The sequence below is a fragment of the Panulirus ornatus genome, chromosome 28 (genome assembly GCF_036320965.1).
Source record: "Panulirus ornatus isolate Po-2019 chromosome 28, ASM3632096v1, whole genome shotgun sequence".
NCBI lineage: Eukaryota > Metazoa > Arthropoda > Malacostraca > Decapoda > Palinuridae > Panulirus > Panulirus ornatus.
Genome location: NC_092251.1, coordinates 8,899,613 through 8,923,572, shown reverse-complemented (window position 1 = coordinate 8,923,572; position 23,960 = coordinate 8,899,613). Strand labels below are relative to the sequence as shown.

Sequence of the window (23,960 nt, the reverse complement as noted above, 5' to 3'; positions counted from 1 at the left end):
ATGGTACATAAATTCATAGAGGCTGTATGATGCAAAGACTGAAAGGCAAACATAAAATGGATATTTTTCTTCCACAGCCATCTAAAATATTGTGCATAACTTACTGAAAAAAAAAGTCTTTCAAGATGTTACCCAACCTCACTCTTAATCAAAACATAAGATAAAAGTTACGATACTACCAGCATACCTTAGGCTGAGTTATTCTTGTGTTCACTGTATGAAAGAGACCAAAGTAAACCATGTTAAAAAGGCCATTTCTACCAATAGTGGCAGTAACTCCTTTATTAAGGCCTCTAAATCCTAAACCTTGAGTTCTGACAATCTCTCGAGCAACTGCCCAAGTGCTAGGAGAAATTTTGTGTTGTGATCTGGAAGAAAAGCATCACATTTTACTATCATTTTAAAAAACGGCAAAAATTTTCTCATCATATACACAAAAAATACTAATTATTTTACCTTATTACTGGACTGGTCTTATCAATTCTCAGTCAAATTATATTTCATCACCAATCATCCAACTTTTATCCAAACACTCTTCTCACAGTCTATTTACACATACAAACATCACACACTGTCATTCCTTCTTACCTCATGTCTTCACCTAAACTAAGTCCTCTCAACCTAATTAAAAAAAATTGTAATTCTTCTCACATCTGCATGATTATACCATATAGGCAGTTTACAACCCAAAGTCTAGCCTCATAATATCATACACTGCCATTACTAGTATCAACTAAACCTTCAATTTATCTATTCCCCAGATTCCATATGAACTTGTCATTAAATAAACCTCAACCACTTACATTTCATTACACATCTATGTTTTACTTATAAGAAAACGGTAAAAAAATTGAGCACTCACATCTGGTAGAAAATATTGTCCCTCTTTCCTTAAGAGTCCTTGGAACATTCTTGCCTCTCAAGATACAAATTTGCATCCATTCTAAGAACTTAAAAGAATGTTTTATCCAGAATATACAATACTTTTAAACTCCCTATTCTTTTTTTCTCCAGCCACTTCTGACATTCTAACTCCTTGAATATTAAGATTTTATGCCACAAGAGCTTTGCAAAGCTCTGGTATAATTGTCCAACAAGGAAATTCTGTGGAGATGCATGGCTTCATGAGCCCCTCTGGACATACTCCCTTTGAGTGGGCTTACCATTCTTCAAAAGGTTATACAGAAGTAGGATTATTGACAGTGGTTCAGAGATGGCAAATCAATAGGACAGAACTGAAGGGTCCTTGACTTTGCTTCTTTCTGAGCAATTTGAAGCTGGATTGAGGGGGGGGGTTCCATGTTTTGATAGAAACACCACAAATGTACAGTATTTGATAAATAGAGGTTCATGACATTCTATTCCTCTTTGGAGACAACAGATTACATTCTTACCTTAACAGCACTGAAAAATAGTTAATTCAAGTATTTTTCCAACACAGACTTTGTATCATTTAAGCAAAAACCCCATCAAGGTCAAGAATTATATTGTCAGGGATCAAACTGGGAACAGCTGCTTTCAAAAGGATATTGTCATTAAAAGTGAATCCCCTAGCAAGTCTCTTTGTCTCAAAGGATAATGTACTCTCACTAACTTATATTTTTCTGATTTTTCAATCCAAAGGCTGTAAGGGTCTGTTTGGGCTCATCTTTATCCCATGATAAAGATACTTTAGAGAGAGATAAACAAAATGACTCATTTTCAAAGTTTTTTTTTTTTTTTCATTGTCGCTGTCTCCCGCGTTTGCGAGGTAGCGCAAGGAAACAGATGAAAGAAATGGCCCAACCCACCCCCATACACATGTATATACATACGTTCACACACGCAAATATACATACCTACACAGCTTTCCATGGTTTACCCCAGACGCTTCACATGCCCTGATTCAATCCACTGACAGCACATCAACCCCGGTATACCACATCGATCCAATTCACTCTATTCCTTGCCCTCCTTTCACCCTCCTGCATGTTCAGGCCCCGATCACATAAAATCTTTTTCACTCCATCTTTCCACCTCCAATTTGGTCTCCCACTTCTCCTCGTTCCCTCCACCTCCGACACATATATCCTCTTGGTCAATCTTTCCTCACTCATTCTCTCCATGTGCCCAAACCATTTCAAAACACCCTCTTCTGCTCTCTCAACCATGCTCTTTTTATTTCCACACATATCTCTTACCCTTACGTTACTTACTCGATCAAACCACCTCACACCACACATTGTCCTCAAACATCTCATTTCCAGCACATCCATCCTCCTGCGCACAACTCTATCCATAGCCCACGCCTCGCAACCATACAACATTGTTGGAACCACTATTCCTTCAAACATACCCATTTTTGCTTTCCAAGATAATGTTCTCGACTTCCACACATTCTTCAAGGCTCCCAGGATTTTCACCCCCTCCCCCACCCTATGATCCACTTCCACTTCCATGGTTCCATCCGCTGCCAGATCCACTCCCAGATATCTAAAACACTTTACTTCCTCCAGTTTTGCTCCATTCAAACTTACCTCCCAATTGACTTGACCCTCAACCCTATTGTACCTAATAACCTTGCTCTTATTCACATTTACTCTTAACTTTCTTCTTTCACACACTTTACCAAACTCATTCACCAGCTTCTGCAGTTTCTCACATGAATCAGCCACCAGCGCTGTATCATCAGCGAACAACAACTGACTCACTTCCCAAGCTCTCTCATCCCTAACAGACTTCATACTTGCCCCTCTTTCCAAAACACTTGCATTTACCTGCCTAACAACCACATCCATAAACAAATTAAACAACCATGGAGACATCACACACCCCTGCCACAAACCTACATTCACTGAGAACCAATCACTTTCCTCTCTTCCTACACGTACACATGCCTTACATCCTCGATAAAAACTTTTCACTGCTTCTAACAACATGCCTCCCACACCATACATTCTTAATACCTTCCACAGAGCATCTCTATCAACTCTATCATATGCCTTCTCCAGATCCATAAATGCTACATACAAATCCATTTGCTTTTCTAAGTCTTTCTCACATACATTCTTCAAAGCAAACACCTGATCCACACATCCTCTACCACTTCTGAAACCACACTGCTCTTCCCCAATCTGATGCTCTGTACATGCCTTCACCCTCTCAATCAATACCCTCCCATATAATTTACCAGGAATACTCAACAAACTTATACCTCTGTAATTTGAGCACTCACTCTTATCCCCTTTGCCTTTGTACAATGGCACTATGCACGCATTCCGCCAATCCTCAGGCACCTCACCATGAGTCATACATACATTAAATAACCTTACCAACCAGTCAATAATACAGTCACCCCCTTTTTTAATAAATTCCACTGCAATACCATCCAAAACTGCTGCCTTGCCGGCTTTCATCTTCCGCAAAGCTTTTACTACCTCTTCTCTGTTTACCAAATCATTTTCCCTAACCCTCTCACTTTGCACACCACCTCGACCAAAACACCCTATATCTGCCACTCTATCATCAAACACATTCAACAAACCTTCAAAATACTCACTCCATCTCCTTCTCACATCACCACTACTTGTTATCTTCTCCCCCTTTGCACCCTTCACTGAAGTTCCCATTTGCTCCCTTGTCTTCGCACTTTATCTACCTCCTTCCAGAACATCTTTTTATTCTCCCTAAAATTTAATGATACTCTCTCACCCCAACTCTCATTTGCCCTCTTTTTCACCTCTTGCACCTTTCTCTTGACCTCCTGTCTCTTTCTTTTATACATCTCCCACTCATTTGCATTTTTTCCCTGCAAAAATCGTCCAAATGCCTCTCTCTTCTCTTTCACTAATAATCTTACTTCTTCATCCCACCACTCACTACCCTTTCTAATCAACCCACCTCCCACTCTTCCCATGCCACAAGCATCTTTTGCGCAATCCATCACTGATTCCCTAAATACATCCCATTCCTACCCCACTCCCCTTACTTCCATTGTTCTCACCTTTTTCCATTCTGTACTCAGTCTCTCCTGGTACTTCCTCACACAAGTCTCCTTCCCAAGCTCACTTACTCTCACCACCCTCTTCACCCCAACATTCACTCTTCTTTTCTGAAAACCCATACAAATCTTCACCTTAGCCTCCACAAGATAATGATCAGACATCCCTCCAGTTGCACCTCTCAGCACATTAACATCCAAAAGTCTCTCTTTCATGCGCCTGTCAATTAACACGTAATCCAATAACGCTCTCTGGCCATCTCTCATACTTACATACGTATACTTATGTATATCTCACTTTTTAAACCAGGTATTTCCAATCACCAGTCCTTTTTCAGCACATAAATCTACAAGCTCTTCACCATTTCCATTTACAACACTGAACACCCCATGTATACCAATTATTCCCTCAACTGCCACATTACTCACCTTTGCATTCAAATCACCCATCACTATAACCTGGTCTCATGCATCAAAACCACTAACACACTCATTCAGCTGCTCCCAAAACACTTGCCTCTCATGATCTTTCTTCTCATGCCCAGGTGCATATGCACCAATAATCACCCATCTCTCTCCATCAACTTTCAGTTTTACCCATATTAATCGAGAATTTACTTTCTTACATTCTATCACATACTCCCACAACTCCTGTTTCGGGAGTACTGCTACTCCTTCCCTTGCTCTTGTCTTCTCACTAACCCCTGACTTTACTCCCAAGACATTCCCAAACCACTCTTCCCCTTTACCCTTGAGCTTCATTTCACTCAGAGCCAAAACATCCAGGTTCCTTTCCTCAAACATACTACCTATCTCTCCTTTTTTCACATCTTGGTTACATCCACACACATTTAGACACCCCAGTCTGACCCTTCGAGGAGGATGAGCACTCCCCGCGTGAATCCTTCTTCTGTTTCCCATTTTAGGAAGTTAAAAAAATACAAGGAGGGGAGGATTTCTGGCCCCCCGCTCCCGTCATTTTCAAAGTATGGAAATAAATAGCCCCTTCAAGGGTAAAACAACCCTGGTGCAAGAAATTACTACAACTATGCTAGTTCCTCTATCCATATCTGGGTCCAGCTTCTCTTAAATGGAAAATACTGCCAAGAATGCCTCCTCCCAACACTGGTGAAAGTAGAAAATATCAACAGCCAACAATACTAAGGAGATGATTTCTTCTACAAAGTACTAAATCTCTCTATACACATCAAGTAAGTTCTTTCTGCAAGTTCAAAGCAGGGTGATAATACAGAACCCAACAACCTGTATCATATTTGAAAGGTGTTTATGGTTGTAATGCAAGATTATTTAGCTCAGGTGTGACAAGAGAAAGCAGACAGCCTTGAAAGCAGATGATAAGTAACACCTGTCCCCGGCAGCAAAAATGAATTCATTCTTCACATGCTTTCATTAGAAGTACAAATACATTCTACAAGCAGAATATCACAAAACTATTTCATCATTTTCTTTTTGATTGTGGATTTGTTATAAAGACATCAATCCTGGACAAATGTCCTCATCCTGGCCTGGCCTTTTGAGAAAAGAATAATAATCTCAGAGTACTTGAAGACATGGAAAACCTTTTTAAACTGGGGTATGTCATAGCTATATGGAAAAACCTGTGATAAGTCTACCTATCTGAAAACTTAACTTGCGGCAGAGCAAATGATTATAAAGGTTAAAGATGAATGGGCTTTGGAGCTACATGCACCTAAACAACATACAAAACAGGGGAAAAAGTTCAATATGGAGACAAATAAGGACTGTATAAAATTTCAAATAGTTTTACATTTAATCCATCTGTGCTTCATCATAACCTACCTGTTTGCTTGTTGTGCAACTTTTACCACCTCAAAAGGATTGACAAGAATAGCTTCGGTTGTCCCTGATCCTAAACCAGCCAAGAAGAATGTCTGGAAAATATAATCAATATTTTTCAGTTCAAAGATACAGCTTCATCTAAACCATTATGCATATAATAAAAAAAAGGAAATCATACAGGAGGGTATTAATTGAGAGGGTGAAGGCATGTACAGAGCATCAGATTGGGGAAGAGCAATGAGGTTTCAGAAATGGTAGAGGATGTGTGGATCAGGTGTTTGCTTTGAAGAATGTATGTGAGAAAAACTTAGAAAAACAAATGGATTTGTATGTAGCATTTATGGATCTGAAGAAGGCTTATGATAGAGTTGATAGAGATGCTCTGTGGAAAGTATTAAGAGTATATGGGGTGGGAGGCAAGTTGCTAGAAGCAGTGAAAAGTTTTTATCGAGGATGTAAGGCATGTGTACGAGAAAGAAAAGTGATTGGTTCCCAGTGAATGTCGGTTTGCAGCAGGGGTGCGTGATGTCTCCATGGTTATCTAATTTGTTTATGGATGGGGTTGTTAGGGAGGTGAATGCAAGAGGTTTGGAGAGAAGGGCAAGAATGCAGTCTGTTGTAGATGAGAGGGCTTGGGAAGTAAGTTGTTGATCACTGATGATACAGCGCTGGTGGCTGATTCGGGTGAGAAACTGCAGAAGTTGGTGGCTGAGTTTGGTAAAGTGTGTAAAAGAAGATAGCTGAGTGTGAAAGTGAATAAGAGCAAGGCTATTAGGCACAGTAGGGTTGAGGATGAGTCAATTGGGAGGTAAGTTTGAATGGAGAAAAACTGGAGGAAGTGAAGTGTTTTAGATATCTGGGAGAGGATTTGGCAGAAGATGGAACCATGGGAGCAGAAGTGAGTCACAGGGTGGGGGAGGGGGCGAAAGTTCTGAGAGCGTTGAAAAATGTGTGGAAAAGGAGAACATTATCTCCATCTTTCCACCTCCAATTTGGTCTCCCTCTTCTCCTTGTTCCCTCCACCTCTGCCACATATATCCTCTTTGTCAATCTTTCCTCACTCATTTTCTCCACAGGACCAAACCATTTGAAAACACCCTCTTCTGCTCTCTCAACCACACTCTTTTTATTATCACACATCTCTCTTACCCTTACATTACTTACCCGATCAAACCACCTCACACCACATATTGTCCTCAAACATCTCATTTCCAGCACATCCACCCTCCTCTGCACAACTCTATCCATAGCCCACGCCTTGCAACCATATAACATTGTTGGAACCACTATTCCTTCAAACATACCCATTTTTGCTTTCCGAGATAGTGTTCTTGAATTCCAAACATTCTTCAAGGCTCCCAGAACTTTTGCCCCCTCCCCCACCCTATGATTCACTTCTGCTTCCATGGTTCCATGCGCTGCCAAATCCACTCCCAGATATCTAAAACACTTCACTTCCTCCAGTTTTTCTCCATTCAAACTTACCTCCCAATTGACTTGTCCCTCAACCCTACTGTACCTAAGAACCTTGCTCTTATTCACATTTACTCTCAGCTTTCTTCTTTCACATACTTTACCAAACTCAGTCAAAAGCTTCTGCAGTTTCTCACACGAATCAGCCACCAGCGCTGTATCATCAGCAAACAACAACTGACTCACTTTCCAAGCACTCTCATCCACAACATACTGCATACTTGCCCATCTTTCCAAAACTATTGCATTCACCTCCCTAACAACCCCATCCATAAACAAATTAAACAACCATAGAGATATCATGCACCCCTGATGCAAACCAACATTCACTGAGAACCAATCACTTTCAGCTCTTCCTACACGTACACATGCCTTACATCCTCGATAAAAACTTTTCGCTGCTTCTAACAATTTGCCTCCCACACCATATATTCTTAATACCTTCCACAGAGCGTCTCTTTCACCTCTACCATATGCCTTCTCCAGATCCATAAATGCTACATACAAATCCATTTGCTTTTCTAAGTCTTTCTCACATACATTCTTCACAGCAAACACCTGATCCACACATCCTCTACCACTTCTGAAACCACACTGCTCTTCCCCAATCTGATGCTCTGTACATACATTCACCCTCTCAATCAATACCCTCCCATATAATTTACCAGGAATACTCAACAAACTTATACCTCTGTAATTTGAGCACTCACTCTTATCCCCTTTGCCTTTGTACAATGGCACTATGCAAGCATTCCACCAATCCTCAGGCCCTCACCATGAGTCATACATACATTAAATAATCTTACCAACCAGTCAACAATACAGTCACCCCCTTTTTTCATAAATTCCACTGCAATACCATCCAAACCCGCTGCCTTGCTGGCTTTCATCTTCCCCAAAGCTTTTACTACCTCTACTCTGTCTACCAAATCATTCTCCATAACCCTCTCACTTTGCACACCACCTCGACCAAAACACCCTATATCTGCCACTCTATCATCAAACACATTCAACAAACCTTCAAAATACTCACTCCATCTCCTTCTCACATCACCACTACTTGTTATCACCTCCCCATTAGCCCCCTTCACTGATGTTCCCATTTGTTCCCTTGTCTTATGCACTTTATCTACCTCCTTCCAAAACATCTTTTTATTCTCCCTAAAATTTGATGATACTCTCTCACCCCAACTCTCATTTGCCCTCTTTTTCACCTCTTGCACCTTTCTCTTGACCTCCTGCCTCTTTATTTTATACATCTCCCACTCATTTGCATTATTTCCCTGCAAAAATCATCCAAATGCCTCTCTCTTCTCTTTCACTAATAATATTACTTCTTCATCCCACCACTCACTACCCTTTCTAAGCAGCCCACCTCCCACACTTCTCATGCCACAAGCATCTTTTGCACAAGCCATCACTACTTCCCTAAATACATCCCATTCCTCCCCCACTTCCCTTACGTCCTTTGTTCTCACCTTCTTCCATTCTGCACTCAGTCTCTCCTGGTACTTCCTCACACAAGTCTCCTTCCCAAGCTCACTTACTCTCACCAACCCTTCTTCTATTTCCTCTTTTACAGAGTTACAATACAAGATAGTATAATCACATATTTTCCTTTTTATATCATGAACTCTCCTTTCAATTCCACGAGATGGATTACAAAAATACAGCCTCTTAATAACTTATGCATATACTCAATCCCTGATCAGTGAATCAAAGTGAAACATAGCCTTAAATGTTTGTATAACCCTCTTTCTTTCAATTCATACAGTAATGTGACTCACTGATTCATTAAGCAAGTCTAAAGTCTCCATTCACAATAAGTCTTTACACAAAATGCTTCAAAATGCATCCTCTTCTAAATAATTCTTCACAAAATACTTCCAGATGCATCCTATTCTAAATCATTCTTTTGGCAAACTCATATGACATATTCTTAGCCTTAATCACTGCTCTCACTGCATGTATCTATTTTCTCTATGGCTGACCAACGTCCTTGTACTTTCAAATTTACTATTGTTCTGTAAATCTTACTGTATCCTGACATCTGCTGTATTTCTTTGTGATCACATCATCTTAAAAAAAAGACTTTCATAAAAGAGTGTCTTCCTCATAAAATCTTCACATCAAGTATCCTTCTCCCATCTTCATTCTAATCCTAGCTATACTACATAGTTATCCATCTCTAATTATTTCTAACCTAACCTGACTTATATAAACTTACCAAATGTTGTAAAAATCATAATGGGTGCCAGATACGGTCCACAGAATAAGTGGATTATTCATAGAGTGCAATTACCATAAATCACTTGGGAAGCCCTCAAGAAAATGGATAACATAGGTAGAATGCCAGAAACTTGACAAAAAATAGACATAATCAGCCACAAGAATGTGTGGCAATATGAAAACAACAGTCATAATCCTCTCATCAGTACATAGCACTTTTTAATAAGATTAACAGTCCAAACAGAACACTTTGCCTGCTATGTAATTCTTAAAATCAATTTTACTTCATACTATATGAATAGTATCACATTATGGATACTATAATTGAAGATCAGTTTGAAATGAGTGAGCTGCCACTACTACTAGTGAAAGGAAAGGGGCAGACAGAGAAAGCTAGTGCATACCTCCAGTTTCACAGAATGTCTGACGGTCTTAACCCTCTAATTATACATATTATTTCATTGTTTGTGAGACAAACCAGCATAGGAGATAAAAAAGGCCAACCTAAATCTTATTTTCTTTCTTTATACTTGCTCACTCTTATCTACCTCAGCAAGGTATAGCCAGGCGCTAAGCCTATGAGGAAAAATCCTCATTTGGCTCCAGTTAATACAAGCAGGAGTGAAGTATTTCTAGCTCCTACTCCTGTTCCTATATATCAATACTGTATCTAATCCATCCCTCGCTCCTTTCCTAAACAGGGTAATGGCTGATGTTTCTGTTTATTGAAAATATACAATAAAATATATGACACATCAAAAGGTAAAGGAATCACAGTATCTCTTTTCTTTCTTTCATACCCATTCGCCCTTTCCTACCTCAGTGAAGTAGTGTCAACAACAGATGACTAAGCCTTAGAGAAAAATATCCTCACTTGATTTCTACTTTTCGAAACTGACAATACAGGAGGGGAAAATTTCTAGCCCCCTTTTCCACTCTGAAATACCTTCTACGAGGCTCAGAAGATATGAAGGTAGCATTCTCTCTCCGCTATCCCAGGGATATATATCTCTGTGTAGCGGAATTATCTTTCTGTGCTAATGAAACTATAACATACTGAGCTGTTCAGACAAGAAGCTGGTATCAAGTGTTCAATACACTGTTTTCAGCACATACTGGATGACTCTACAAATTTCAACTGATATCTATTAAACTTTGGGGCAAGGAACACAAACTATTATCTTCTGAATGATGAACTGTAAGAAAAAAATTTACTAAACAGTTTTAAGATAAACTAATACATTTCCTCATTACTCAAACTTTTTCCCTGAAAATACTTTATTAATCTTAGCAAACAATATAGTACTTACAGATGGTGTCTGAGTGCCACACAACTGTTTGTAGATCTCAAATGTAAGAAACTGGAAGAAAATAAGATTTATTACCAGCAGTTAAATAATTTCCACAAACATACACAAGGTGACATACACAAAGTGCACAGATATATACGCCTAGTAAAATTTGTTATCCACAAAATAAGATTTAACAAGATTAGAATGTTATTGTCACACTTGCAAAATATTTTTTTTTATAATAAGGGTATAAACTGTAACTGTTATAATTTCAAAATAAGTTTTTTCTTAAATATATTTTCACAAAAATGCTCAAAAATATAACGAAAAAATGGTACATTAAAGAGGAAATGGAAAAAAGACAAACTCCAATAAATCAGTTAATCATAAAAAGGTAGTATTACTCATATATGTTATACGAGCTGGCAACACACACACTATCTACAACTCATTATCAAACATGTACAGTCATTAATTTTTTGTCAAAACAAAAATGTTACCTTGACAGCTCGTTTTGGAGTTTCAACCAAAACAGGTGGCAAAACACCTTTATACAGAGATAAAAGTCCTTCATTTCTGGCCATCTTGCGCATGCAATCAAACACTGATGTATAGTAGTTTGGGTCACCCGGAACACCTGAGGTCTGAATCTGGAACCTTGTTTTGACAACGTCCAGGGGATGCATAATGCATATTTCTGTGAAACCTGCATATGAAAAAACCAATAGAGTACAGCCCTTATATATAATCCATAAAAAAATAAAAGCCTGTAAGCTACTATTTGATATAAAACCTAAATATCAAGGATACTTTCTCCTGCTGTGAATGGTCATTTAAAGAGTGAGCCTTCCTGACAGTTTCCTTTCAAAAATTTATGGATGAAATATCACACAAGTGTTACCCTAGAAGCATGGTAATTGAAATACTTTTATCTCTTGCAAGCTAGGTCATTCTGCCATTCACATAAACAAAGTACATCCTAATATTCGTTAACACTAATGCCTCCAGACAGATATCTACCTTGACAAGCTGGGGAATACCTTCACACAAGACAAACCTCAAAGGAAAGTTCTTCCAGTGGAGAACTGAAGAAACACTGGAAAATTATTCTCCTGAGAAAAGAATCCCCAGAACCACACAGTATTACTGATGAAAGTAGACAACAGGTACTTTACTGATTTTCAATGCAACATTTTAGTAGAATGACAAGGTAGAAACCACTTTCTCCCAACACTGGTCTAGAGTAAGACTTTGGTCCAAATATGCTCACGATTTCCATCACATCCTAGTCCAGGGGCCTCAGCTTAACTTCTCTATACTGTACCAATTTAGTATCTATATGACTTAAGAAAGTACTGGGGGTACAAAGGATTTGTAATTTCCTGGGAAGGACAAAGGACCTACATATATAAATGAAAAAGATCCCTTAAGCAAACTTGGTGAAATCCCAAAAGCTCTAAGAGAAACATTGGGCACAAGGCATGAAGCTCTCTAGCTGAACTTACTAGAATGAATGAATAGGGTTCCTGTTAAGCTAATTTCCTTCTAGTACAAAACTGTGGCTTTCATTAGTCTTAACCAATTAAGAGAATAAAAAGGGGTTTCAGACTAAAGGTTCCCTTCTGAGCTGTGGGAAAGAAAAGCAATCACTTTCTTAAAGGAAGGCTCAAAGAACCTAAATAACTCAAAGGCACTTTATATGAATGGATATAAAGTGCAGGAACTTATGTATTTACTCCAGAAATCTTCATGAATGAGGTCTACTTGTGAGTGCAGATAAAGCCCATAACCATAGAGTGATCATCTTGAATATCAAAGAAAGCATCCTTAAGACAACTGATCAGAATCCTGAACTGAACAGAAAATAATGCATTTTGATCCTACACAAGGGTGTCATTGATGCAAGTCACTTTCAGTAACCACAAGTAACTAAAAACTAATCATTCTTGTTCTAACTGAAATATGACCATGGTCACTTTGTCCTGATAAACATAATCTTTACAGAACCGTGACCCATTATTAGTAGAGCAATATACACAAAACAAAATAATTATCAAATATAAAGGAAAACTGTTATTTTCACCCTCAACTACAGTGACAATATATTTTTCATTGCGGAGAAACAAAAGACATAGTTATGTCTACTGAAATAGTCATCTTTTCTTTTCATTAAAATTAAGGGTAATTCTTTATTTTTTTTTTTTTTTTTTTTGCTTTGTCGCTGTCTCCTGCGTTTGCGAGGTAGCGCAAGGAAACAGACGAAAGAAATGGCCCAACCCACCCCCATACACATGTATATACATACGTCCACACACGCAAATATACATACCTACACAGCTTTCCATGGTTTACCCCAGACGCTTCACATGCCCTGATTCAATCCACTGACAGCACGTCAACCCGGTATACCACATCGCTCCAATTCACTCTATTCCTTGCCCTCCTTTCACCCTCCTGCATGTTCAGGCCCCGATCACACAAAATCTTTTTCACTCCATCTTTCCACCTCCAATTTGGTCTCCCTCTTCTCCTCGTTCCCTCCACCTCCGACACATATATCCTCTTGGTCAATCTTTCCTCACTCATTCTCTCCATGTGCCCAAACCATTTCAAAACACCCTCTTCTGCTCTCTCAACCACACTCTTTTTATTTCCACACATCTCTCTTACCCTTACGTTACTTACTCGATCAAACCACCTCACACCACACATTGTCCTCAAACATCTCATTTCCAGCACATCCATCCTCCTGCGCACAACTCTATCCATAGCCCATGCCTCGCAACCATACAACATTGTTGGAACCACTATTCCTTCAAACATACCCATTTTTGCTTTCCGAGATAATGTTCTCGATTTCCACACATTCTTCAAGGCTCCCAGAATTTTCGCCCCCTCCCCCACCCTATGATCCACTTCCGCTTCCATGGTTCCATCCGCTGCCAGATCCACTCCCAGATATCTAAAACACTTCACTTCCTCCAGTTTTTCTCCATTCAAACTCACCTCCCAATTGACTTGACCCTCAACCCTACTGTACCTAATAACCTTGCTCTTATTCACATTTACTCTTAACTTTCTTCTTTCACACACTTTACCAAACTCAGTCACCAGCTTCTGCAGTTTCTCACATGAATCAGCCACCAGCGCTGTATCATCAGCGAACAACAACTGACTCACTTCCCAAGCTCTCTCATCCCCAACAGACTTCATACTTGCCCCTCTTTCCAAAACTCTTGCATTCACCTCCCTAACAACCCCATCCATAAACAAATTAAACAACCATGGAGACATCACACACCCATGCCGCAAACCTACATTCACTGAGAACCAATCACTTTCCTCTCTTCCTACACGTACACATGCCTTACATCCTCGATAAAAACTTTTCACTGCTTCTAACAACTTGCCTCCCACACCATATATTCTTAATACCTTCCACAGAGCATCTCTATCAACTCTATCATATGCCTTCTCCAGATCCATAAATGCTACATACAAATCCATTTGCTTTTCTAAGTATTTCTCACATACATTCTTCAAAGCAAACACCTGATCCACACATCCTCTACCACTTCTGAAACCACACTGCTCTTCCCCAATCTGATGCTCTGTACATGCCTTCACCCTCTCAATCAATACCCTCCCATATAATTTACCAGGAATACTCAACAAACTTATACCTCTGTAATTTGAGCACTCACTCTTATCCCCTTTGCCTTTGTACAATGGCACTATGCACACATTCCGCCAATCCTCAGGCACCTCACCGTGAGTCATACATACATTAAATAACCTTACCAACCAGTCAACAATACAGTCACCCCCTTTTTTAATAAATTCCACTGCAATACCATCCAAAACTGCTGCCTTGCCGGCTTTCATCTTCCGCAAAGCTTTTACTACCTCTTCTCCGTTTATCAAATCATTTTCCCTAACCCTCTCACTTTGCACACCACCTCGACCAAAACACCCTATATCTGCCACTCTATCATCAAACACATTCAACAAACCTTCAAAATACTCACTCCATCTCCTTCTCACATCACCACTACTTGTTATCACCTCCCCATTTGCGCCCTTCACTGAAGTTCCCATTTGCTCCCTTGTCTTACGCACTTTATTTACCTCCTTCCAGAACATCTTTTTATTCTCCCTAAAATTTAATGATACTCTCTCACCCCAACTCTCATTTGCCCTTTTTTTCACCTCTTGCACCTTTCTCTTGACCTCCTGTCTCTTTCTTTTATACGTCTCCCACTCAATTTCATTTTTTCCCTGCAAAAATCGTCCAAATGCCTCTCTCTTCTCTTTCACTTATACTCTTACTTCTTCATCCCACCACTCACTACCCTTTCTAATCTACCCACCTCCCACTCTTCTCATGCCACAAGCATCTTTTGCGCAATCCATCACTGATTCCCTAAATACATCCCATTCCTCCCCCACTCCCCTTACTTCCATTGTTCTCACCTTTTTCCATTCTGTACTCAGTCTCTCCTGGTACTTCCTCACACAAGTCTCCTTCCTAAGCTCACTTACTCTCACCACCCTCTTCACCCCAACATTCACTCTTTTTTTCTGAAAACCCATACAAATCTTCACCTTAGCCTCCACAAGATAATGATCAGACATCCCTCCAGTTGCACCTCTCAGCACATTAACATCCAAAAGTCTCTCTTTCGCGCGCCTGTCAATTAACACGTAATCCAATAACGCTCTCTGGCCATCTCTCCTACTTACATAAGTATACTTATGTATATCTCGCTTTTTAAACCAGGTATTCCCAATCATCAGTCCTTTTTCAGCACATAAATCTACAAGCTCTTCACCATTTCCATTTACAACACTGAACACCCCATGTATACCAATTATTCCCTCAACTGCCACATTACTCACCTTTGCATTCAAATCACCCATCACTATAACCCGGTCTCGTGCATCAAAACCACTAACACACTCATTCAGCTGCTCCCAAAACACTTGCCTCTCATGATCTTAATTATGAAGTCTGTTGTTGTGATGATAAGCTCTTGAAACCATGACTAAAAACAAATATTGCTGATGATTAGATTTACCTGCAGATCCTCCTGCTGCCAAATTAATGGCTACAGTCTTGAGGTTTAGGGAGCTCTTCTTTGACATCTTGCTAGTAGCTTCAAACTCTGAAAAAAGTAAATATATCTGAAGTATAATCAAAATGTTAATTCATTCATAACATTATCCATTTATGCTACAACCTCACCTTGCAATGGGTTAACATATCTGGACACCCTGTTACAAGTCGAAATATACTTAGCTGTGCTAATGAAACAAGGGAGGTTATGGTCATGAATAAAATTTTTCTCAATCTAATCCTTATGGATGGGATATGCCTGAAACAAATTAGTTTACCACTTATAAACAACACTCTGACATGAAGTGGTGATTTACAGGACATTCAATGAAAATCTATGGAACAGGTACTGTAAAAAGTAGTGATGACAGTTTGTGCTGCTGCTGAAGTAGGATGGAGAGAAGTAAGGTGCACTAAGACTGTCTACATCAACCCTGAATTATCTGATTCTGTAACTGTTACAATACCAGGTGATGCAGATGAAGTCTAATTTGATACTGAAAAAGTTGTGACAAGAGTGCACCTCTACAGTAATATAATGTATAATAACCTATGAAAACCTGAGTTAAGTTCCCCAAGCAGCCAAGATTTATAGTAGAAATATGCCATCTTTAATGTGGCCTGCTACTAGGAATGACTGTTTGAGGGGAGGCTAAATGGTACCACTAACTGCTTGGTGTGTCATGTTTACATTTCTGCAAGATGGCAAAACATCCAACGATGCGTGTCTCTTGTTTAACATTGTAAATTAAAATAAATCTTGCTGCTTAAGATAGATTGGTGAGGATTTCATACATTCTGTTAGTTTATGAAAGTTTCACTTAATTTCAATAAGTCTACAATGATTTTCTCAGACAATCCCAACATAACTGCGATATTACCTTGCAACAGAAAAATGACATAAATCACACAAAAACAGTCTAACTTCTACTAAGTGTAATTACCTATTTGTACTATACAGGGAGGGAGTTTGTTACTCTTGGGCCCCATCTCTTGAACACTATCATACAATCCCTTGAACTTATGTATGCTGTTTGCATTAACCATGCCCTAAGTCAATCTGTTCCATTCATCCACCACTCTTATGCTACAAAAGTATTTTCAACTCTCTTATTTACAAGTTTCTTAACTAATCTCCTGTTACGTGCTCCAGCTGCTCTAACCCTACATCTCTTGAAGTGCAGTTCACTTTTGGTCACTTTTAAAAATCTAAAGGTCACCCCTCTGTTTTCTCTTTTCCAAGGCAGGTAAATCTAATGCCCCAGCCTTTCCACATGGCATGGGTCTCAAAAATTCTGATAACATCTTTGTTGCTCTCTTCTGGACCTTTTCTATGCATTCTCTGTGCTTCTTTAAGGATGATGAGCAAACAAGAGAAGCGTATTCTGGTTTTGGCCTTACGTAGGATACGAATGGATTGCTATATATTTGTTTATCAATATACTTGAAAGTTATTCTGATATCTGCCAGCAGACAGTATATCTCCTTAACTGTCCTTTGAATATGGGACTTCCAAAGTCCCTCTCACACACACGATCCTGAAGCTTATTTCCTACTAAGAAATAGTCATACTGAGGCCATCTTTCATTATGTCCCATCCTCATTACTTTACATTTGCTCAGGATAAATTTTATCAACCACATTTCAGGCCACCTTTGGAGTGTTGTTTAGGTCTCCTAAGCTAATGAAATCTTCCTTGCTTTTTGCTTTCCTCATGACCTTTGCATCATCTGCTGTTAACATATTCAGGTAGGAATTCACACCTTCAGAAAAGTCATTAATAAAGATCGAGAAACGTTCTGGTCCCAGAACCGAACTCCGTGGCATTCCATTGTATGGAATGAGTTGGTACCTTTAGCGGCCCATTCCATACAGAAGCAAAGTGGCAGGCCTAAACCAACAGTTTACCAATAATTAAGATGTTCTGATGGAAAGTAATTACTTTTTTTCATACATATCTGCCATTTCCAGCATTATCAAGGCAACATTAAGAGCAGAGGATTGAGCCTAGGAGGGAAAATCCTCACTTGGCCCCCCTTCTTTGTTCTTTCTTTTGGAAAAGTAAAAACTGAAGGGGAGGATTTCCAGCCCCCGCTCCCTCCCCTTTTAGTTGCCTTTTATGCCATGCAGGGAATACATGGGAAGTAATCTTTCTCCCCTATCCCCAGGGATAAGAAAGTAATCATATGACAACAAATAATATGAACATGGGAAGGGCTATAAAGCTCAGAAGTGCAAAGGAGAGTAAAAGTAAGATTTTCATGAGTTAACCTACTTTTACAATGATCAAACCCATATTTTCTCTTGAGCTTTATAGCCCTTCCCATAATCGTATTATCTATTATCATATGACTACTTACCATCATAATATATCAGTATACTTCTAAACTGCTTCTATGAGGTGTTGAGTCCAATGACTGATAACTGAGTGTGAATGAATGTGGTCTTCTTTGTCTCTTTTCTTGGCACTACCTTGCTGACACAGGGGGCAGTGATGCTGTTTCCTGTGGGGTAAGGTGGCTCTGGAAATAGAAGAAGGCAAGCAAGCATGAATATGCACATGTGTATATATATATATATATATATATATGTCTGTGTATGTGTATTTATTTGAGATGTTTGAGGAGAATATGTGGTGTGAGGTGGTTTGGTCAAGTAAGTAAAGAAAGAGTATGAGAGATGTGTGGTAATAAAAAGAGTGTGGTTGAGAGAGCAGAAGAGGGTGTTTTGAAATGGTTTGGTCACATGGAGAGAATGTGTGAGGAAAGATTGACAAAGAGGATAAATATGTCAGAAGTGGAGAGAACGAGAAGTGGGAGACCAAATTGGAGGTGGAAAGATGGAGTGAAAAAGATTTTGAGTGATCGGGGCCTGAACATGCAGGAGGGTGAAAGGCATGCAAGGAATAGAGTGAATTGGAACAATGTGGTGTACCGGGGTCGACATGCTGTCAATGGATTGAACCAGGGCATGAGAAGTGTCCGGGGTAAACCATGGAAAGTTGTGTGGGGTCTGGATGTGGAAAGGGAGCTGTGGTTTCGGTGCATTATATGTGACACCTAGAAACTGAGTCTGAACGAATCTGGCCTTTGTTGTCTTTTCCTAGCGCTACCTCGCGCACATGCGGGGGAGGAGGTTGTCATTTCATGTGTGGTGGGGTGGTGCCGGGAATGAATATGGGCAGACAGAATGAATCATGTACATGTGTATATATGTATATGTCTGTGTGTGTGTATATATATGTATACACCGAGATGTATAGGTATGTATATGTGCGCGTCTGGACGTGTATGGATATACATGTGTATGTGGGTGGGTTGGGCCATTCTTCTGTTTCCTTGCACTACCTTGCTAACGTGGGAGACAGCGACAAAGTATAATAAAAAAAATGTGTATCTATAAGTATGTATAGGTGTATATGCTGATACATATACATGTATATATATGCATGTGAATAAGAGCAAGGTTATTAGGTACAGTAGGGTTGAGCGTCAAGTCAATTAGGAGGTAAGTTTGAATGGAGAAAAACTGGAGGAAGTAAAGTGGGAGTGGATCTGGCAGCAGATGGAACCATGGAAGCGGAAGTGAATCATAGGGTGGGGGAGGGGGCGAAAATCCTGGGAGCCTTGAAGAATGTGTGGAAGTCGAGAACATTATCTTGGAAAGCAAAAATGGGTATGTTTAAAGGAATAGTGGTTCCAACAATGTTGTACGGTTGCGAGGCGTGGGCTATGGATAGAGTTGTGCGCAGAGGGTGGATGTGCTGGAAATGAGATGTTTGAGGACAATGTGTGGTGTGAGGTGGTTTGATCGAGTAAGTAATGTAAGGGTAAGAGAGATGTGTGGAAATAAAAAGAGCGTGGTTGAGAGAGCAGAAGGGGGTGTTTTGAAATGGTTTGGGCACATGGAGAGAATGAGTGAGGAAAGATTGACCGAGAGGATATATGTGTCGGAGGTGGAGGGAACGAGGAGAAGTGGGAGACCAAATTGGAGGTGGAAAGATGGAGTGAAAAAGATTTTGAGTGATCGGGGCCTGAACATGCAGGAGGGTGAAAGGAGGGCAAGGAATAGAGTGAATTGGATCGATGTGGTATACCGGGGTTGACGTGCTGTCAGTGGATTGAATCAGGGCATGTGAAGCGTCTGGGGTAAACCATGGAAAGTTGTGTGGGGCCTGGATGTGGAAAGGGAGCTGTGGTTTCGGGCATTATTGCATGACAGCTAGAGACTGAGTGTGAACGAATGGGGCCTTTGTTGTCTTTTCCCAGCGCTACCTCGCACACATGAGGGGGGAGGGGGATGGTATTCCATGTGTGGCGAGGTGGCGATGGGAATGAATAAAGGCAGACAGTGTGAATTGTGTGCATGGGTATATATGTATGTGTGTGTGTGTATATATATGTGTACATTGAGATGTATAGGTATGTATATTTGCGTGTGTGGACGTGTATGTATATACATGTGTATGGGGGTGGGTTAGGCCATTTCTTTCGTCTGTTTCCTTGCGCTACCTCACAAACACGGGAGACAGCGGCAAAAAAAAAAAATATATATATATATATTCATATATATATGTGTGTGTGTGTGTGTGTGTGTATATGAGCTGATGGGTTGTTCTGCATCTGTTTCCTGACACTACCTCACTGATGCGGGAAAGAGCAATCAAGTATGATGAAAAAAAAATAATATTATGTATCAATCTGAGCCAGGAGCCCATTTTATCAACAAACACCTTGGGGTGGATGAACAGCTGGGTTCACTGTGAACCAACTGCTGGAACTAGGGTTCAAACTCGAGTGGTCTGCTCTGGGCAGCCCATGAACATGTCAAGGTCAGGTAAGCTACACACTACAACCCGGAAGTGAATGTTAAAATGTATCTCATCAGATAAGGCAAATTAGCTTCATATGTTCTATCTATAAAAGTTTACACCTACTATCATAATGATCAACCTCACATTTTCCCTCAACTTTTTAGCCCTCCTGAATATCATATATCAGTATATAAAAAAAAAATGTTCCAAATCAAGCAGTTACAGTGTGATTCACTTCAATTAAGTGTAAGGAATGTGTTGATACCACTCTGCCTAAATCTCCACTGATAATGAGTGGACAGGCTAAAGTGATGTGCATCTGTAACTGTTGTGGCAATTTACCTACCTGTTCATCCTTGCAATAAACTAGTTTTGGAAACTGGGTGATAACATCCTGCAATGTTTGCACAGTATTTCCAGGATAAAACAAAAGTCTTGGAGGTAATTTGTGCAATTACGAGATACAGTAATTGTAGTGAGGGTTATGCATATTAAGGAAAATGTGGGGTTAACTAATGTAAAAGTAGGTAAAACATAAGTGAAATATGGATAGAATCTATGGAAACCTTATCTACCCTCTCCTAGTAGTCAAGACGTACAGTAAATAATATCCCATTAAACTGGCATACTGCTGGCCGTGCATATAATGGTTGCTTGGGGAGGAAGCTGGATGGTGGCACAAATGGTGCTCAGGCAGTCGTACATTTTGTTGACACTCTTCACCAATGACACAATATGCAATCACTGATATTATTTGTATGACTTGAACAGTGATATAGATCTCAACTGCTAGGGAGGTTATGTGAGGTTTTCATGGGTTCTGCAGATTCTTACATAAATCTTTCATGAACTTTTATATAAACTAACCTTACATTTTCCCTGGTGATCATAATACTCATCACTAAATCATGCTCTGCATCTCATGGCATTTTTAAACACTACACTAGTAATGCAGAACAAAACCGTTCGATATAAAAAGCTAGTTTCAGTCTGGGTACAGAGACAGAATATCAAAAACATTCACCATTTACTTATGCTACTTTATTGTTGGGTTTATTTGAACTAACGTCCAATTTAGGTTAGGTTAATGTAAGGTAAGGTTACACTGAAGTCAATCTGGGCTGGGGAACAATTTCCCCTTCAGGTTTGATAAGTTCACTTGTTTAATCATTTCAACGACACACTTTCCCTGCACTAATAGAGAGCAAAGGGTAAAAGGTCTTCGATAACACCGCCTAAACTCGGTGACATTAAGGTAATTCATCGTGTCAATCACCAAAATAGAAATCTTAATCTAGTATAAGGTTAATATAAAAAAAAATGTCGTATGACCTGCTACTACCATTAAATTGATAATATATGCATCTATGCTTCATGGCTAATTCATACATGATCAGGCTGCCGGGAGCACCAGGTAACATAAAAAGTAGATTACAAGACTTTAAGAGCGGGCAACAATACCCTCAAGTGTCAGTCACACCTGGTATATAAGAGGACCAACGTTAAACTATAGCCATTACAACTCAGCCAGTAATCCCAAAGGAAATTGGAAGTAAAACCTTGACTACCTTCACGTTAGGAAATACATCACATCCACATTCACCGTCCATCTCCCTCATTTGAAACCTCCTCACAACAATGACGTGTTTACTTTTTACCATAATCTAAAGATAAAATCGTACTGACTACCATTCATACTAAATCTTATAACATACACATTCAATACAATGAATTTACTAGTAATTATAAGAAAAAAACAAGTTTAAGGACTGTAAATACCTAAATAGATCAGGATCTCAAAGCCAAGTCGTGCCTTCACACAGACATCTGGACGCAGTCACAGCTGATCGCCACTGCAGTAACATTAAACACCATGACCAGGGGCCGAGATGCCAACCTTCACTTGCAACTACACTTCTTGCATGTAATGCATGGATGTTCGATGATATTCCTGACTATTCGTACTCTCCATTTGTATAACTAAGCCAAGAGAAAGTAAAGGATGCGTCAGTACTTCATGAGATAGCAAAGAAAACATTAGTTTTCATTCGTGATGCCATATCAATCTAGTTTTCATATAGAGCTAGTTTTGTTATTTTCTTTACCATGAGATGATAAATCTGTTACTCAGTTATTTTTCTGTTGTATTTTTCTTGTTAAGTAGGCGTTTATTTTTTTTTCTCAATGAAATTACAGCTATACACTGTGACACCCAAGCCATGCTAATTATAGTTATATAACGCCCATAGACACCGCCCCAAGCTAATATCTTCTTACAAAACGCCTGAAGGACGCCCATTTAACTCTGATCTTTCGTTTATATACTACATCAGTATTCCTTTGTCATTATGATTTTCTCTGTATTCTGAATCTGTCCTCATATCTTGCAGGGAGAAGCTATATGTTAACAAGTTTCCTTGCCACACTGCATTCTTGTATATTATTTACTGAACCGGTAAAGCTCAAATGAGGCTATTTACATATCCATGTATAGCCACATGCAAATAATATTAATGTCATGCAAGTAACTCGTCGTATTGTGGAGGGGATTCCTTCCCTTTTGCGAGTAATCATCTGAAATCTGAATGGGTCACTAGAGAACGGGATTCCATTGACTAACACCCATGCAGGGATGGTCTGGACGATTCTTATTAAAGATACACGATATAGGAACTCATTTGGCACAGCAATGCAGTATTCAACTTACACGTATGCCAGGGTAGCAACCCAGGTCATGCTGGAGAACGGTATGAAGCCGCTCCAGTCAGTTACGAGCCTCAGCCAGTCTTTTACCCTCAGGTGAGGTTTGTTTATAAGCATCCTCCGTCTAGAAAATATTTACGAAAGATTAAACGCCATACTGTTTCATTCTCCCCGTGAACTTTTCGAATCCTTGCCCAGTTAAAGCATGAAAGTAAAGTAATACGTTGTTTAATTAGAAACTGATTTATCAAAGGTGTAACAGGATTTGAGAAGTAAGAACAAAGTAAACGTAAGCACGGTATACAGCAGTTGTAGCTGTTATACATAATATTGCTGTTTATTGAATGTTGGAAAAATGGGGTTGCTGACGACTATATATGAGATGTACTACGCTGGACTGTGGCAGTCGCCGGCTGCGACCGAGTCAACAACTGACCACAAATTGAAAAAGTTCACGACTTATCTTGAGAAGTTTTCCTTGTGAATATTTCCTAAGTTGTCGCATCATCTCTGGGTTCTCCCGACCAGGGGATT

The 23,960-nt window shown here is 39.6% G+C and overlaps 1 protein-coding gene across 3 annotated transcripts in view; it reads right to left on the bottom strand.

Moving 5' to 3' along the window:
* LOC139757827 (mitochondrial 2-oxodicarboxylate carrier) overlaps window positions 1–22,604 on the bottom strand; it is a 29,895-nt gene extending 7,291 nt beyond the window's left edge. The window contains exons 1-6 of one of the 3 annotated variants that reach the window (XM_071678714.1): window positions 22,503–22,604; window positions 15,873–15,959; window positions 11,295–11,500; window positions 10,813–10,863; window positions 5,801–5,892; window positions 188–368 (exon numbers count right to left, since the gene is read on the bottom strand). In XM_071678714.1, coding sequence (XP_071534815.1) covers window positions 188–368; window positions 5,801–5,892; window positions 10,813–10,863; window positions 11,295–11,500; window positions 15,873–15,939 — 597 coding nt within the window. In that variant the 5' untranslated portion in view covers window positions 15,940–15,959; window positions 22,503–22,604. Of the gene's footprint in view, window positions 1–187; window positions 369–5,800; window positions 5,893–10,812; window positions 10,864–11,294; window positions 11,501–15,872; window positions 15,960–18,270; window positions 18,408–22,291; window positions 22,350–22,502 lie in introns of those variants that run through there. The other 2 variants (XM_071678713.1, XM_071678715.1) reach the window with 2 other exon arrangements.
* Between the last annotated feature and the right edge of the window lie 1,356 nt (window positions 22,605–23,960).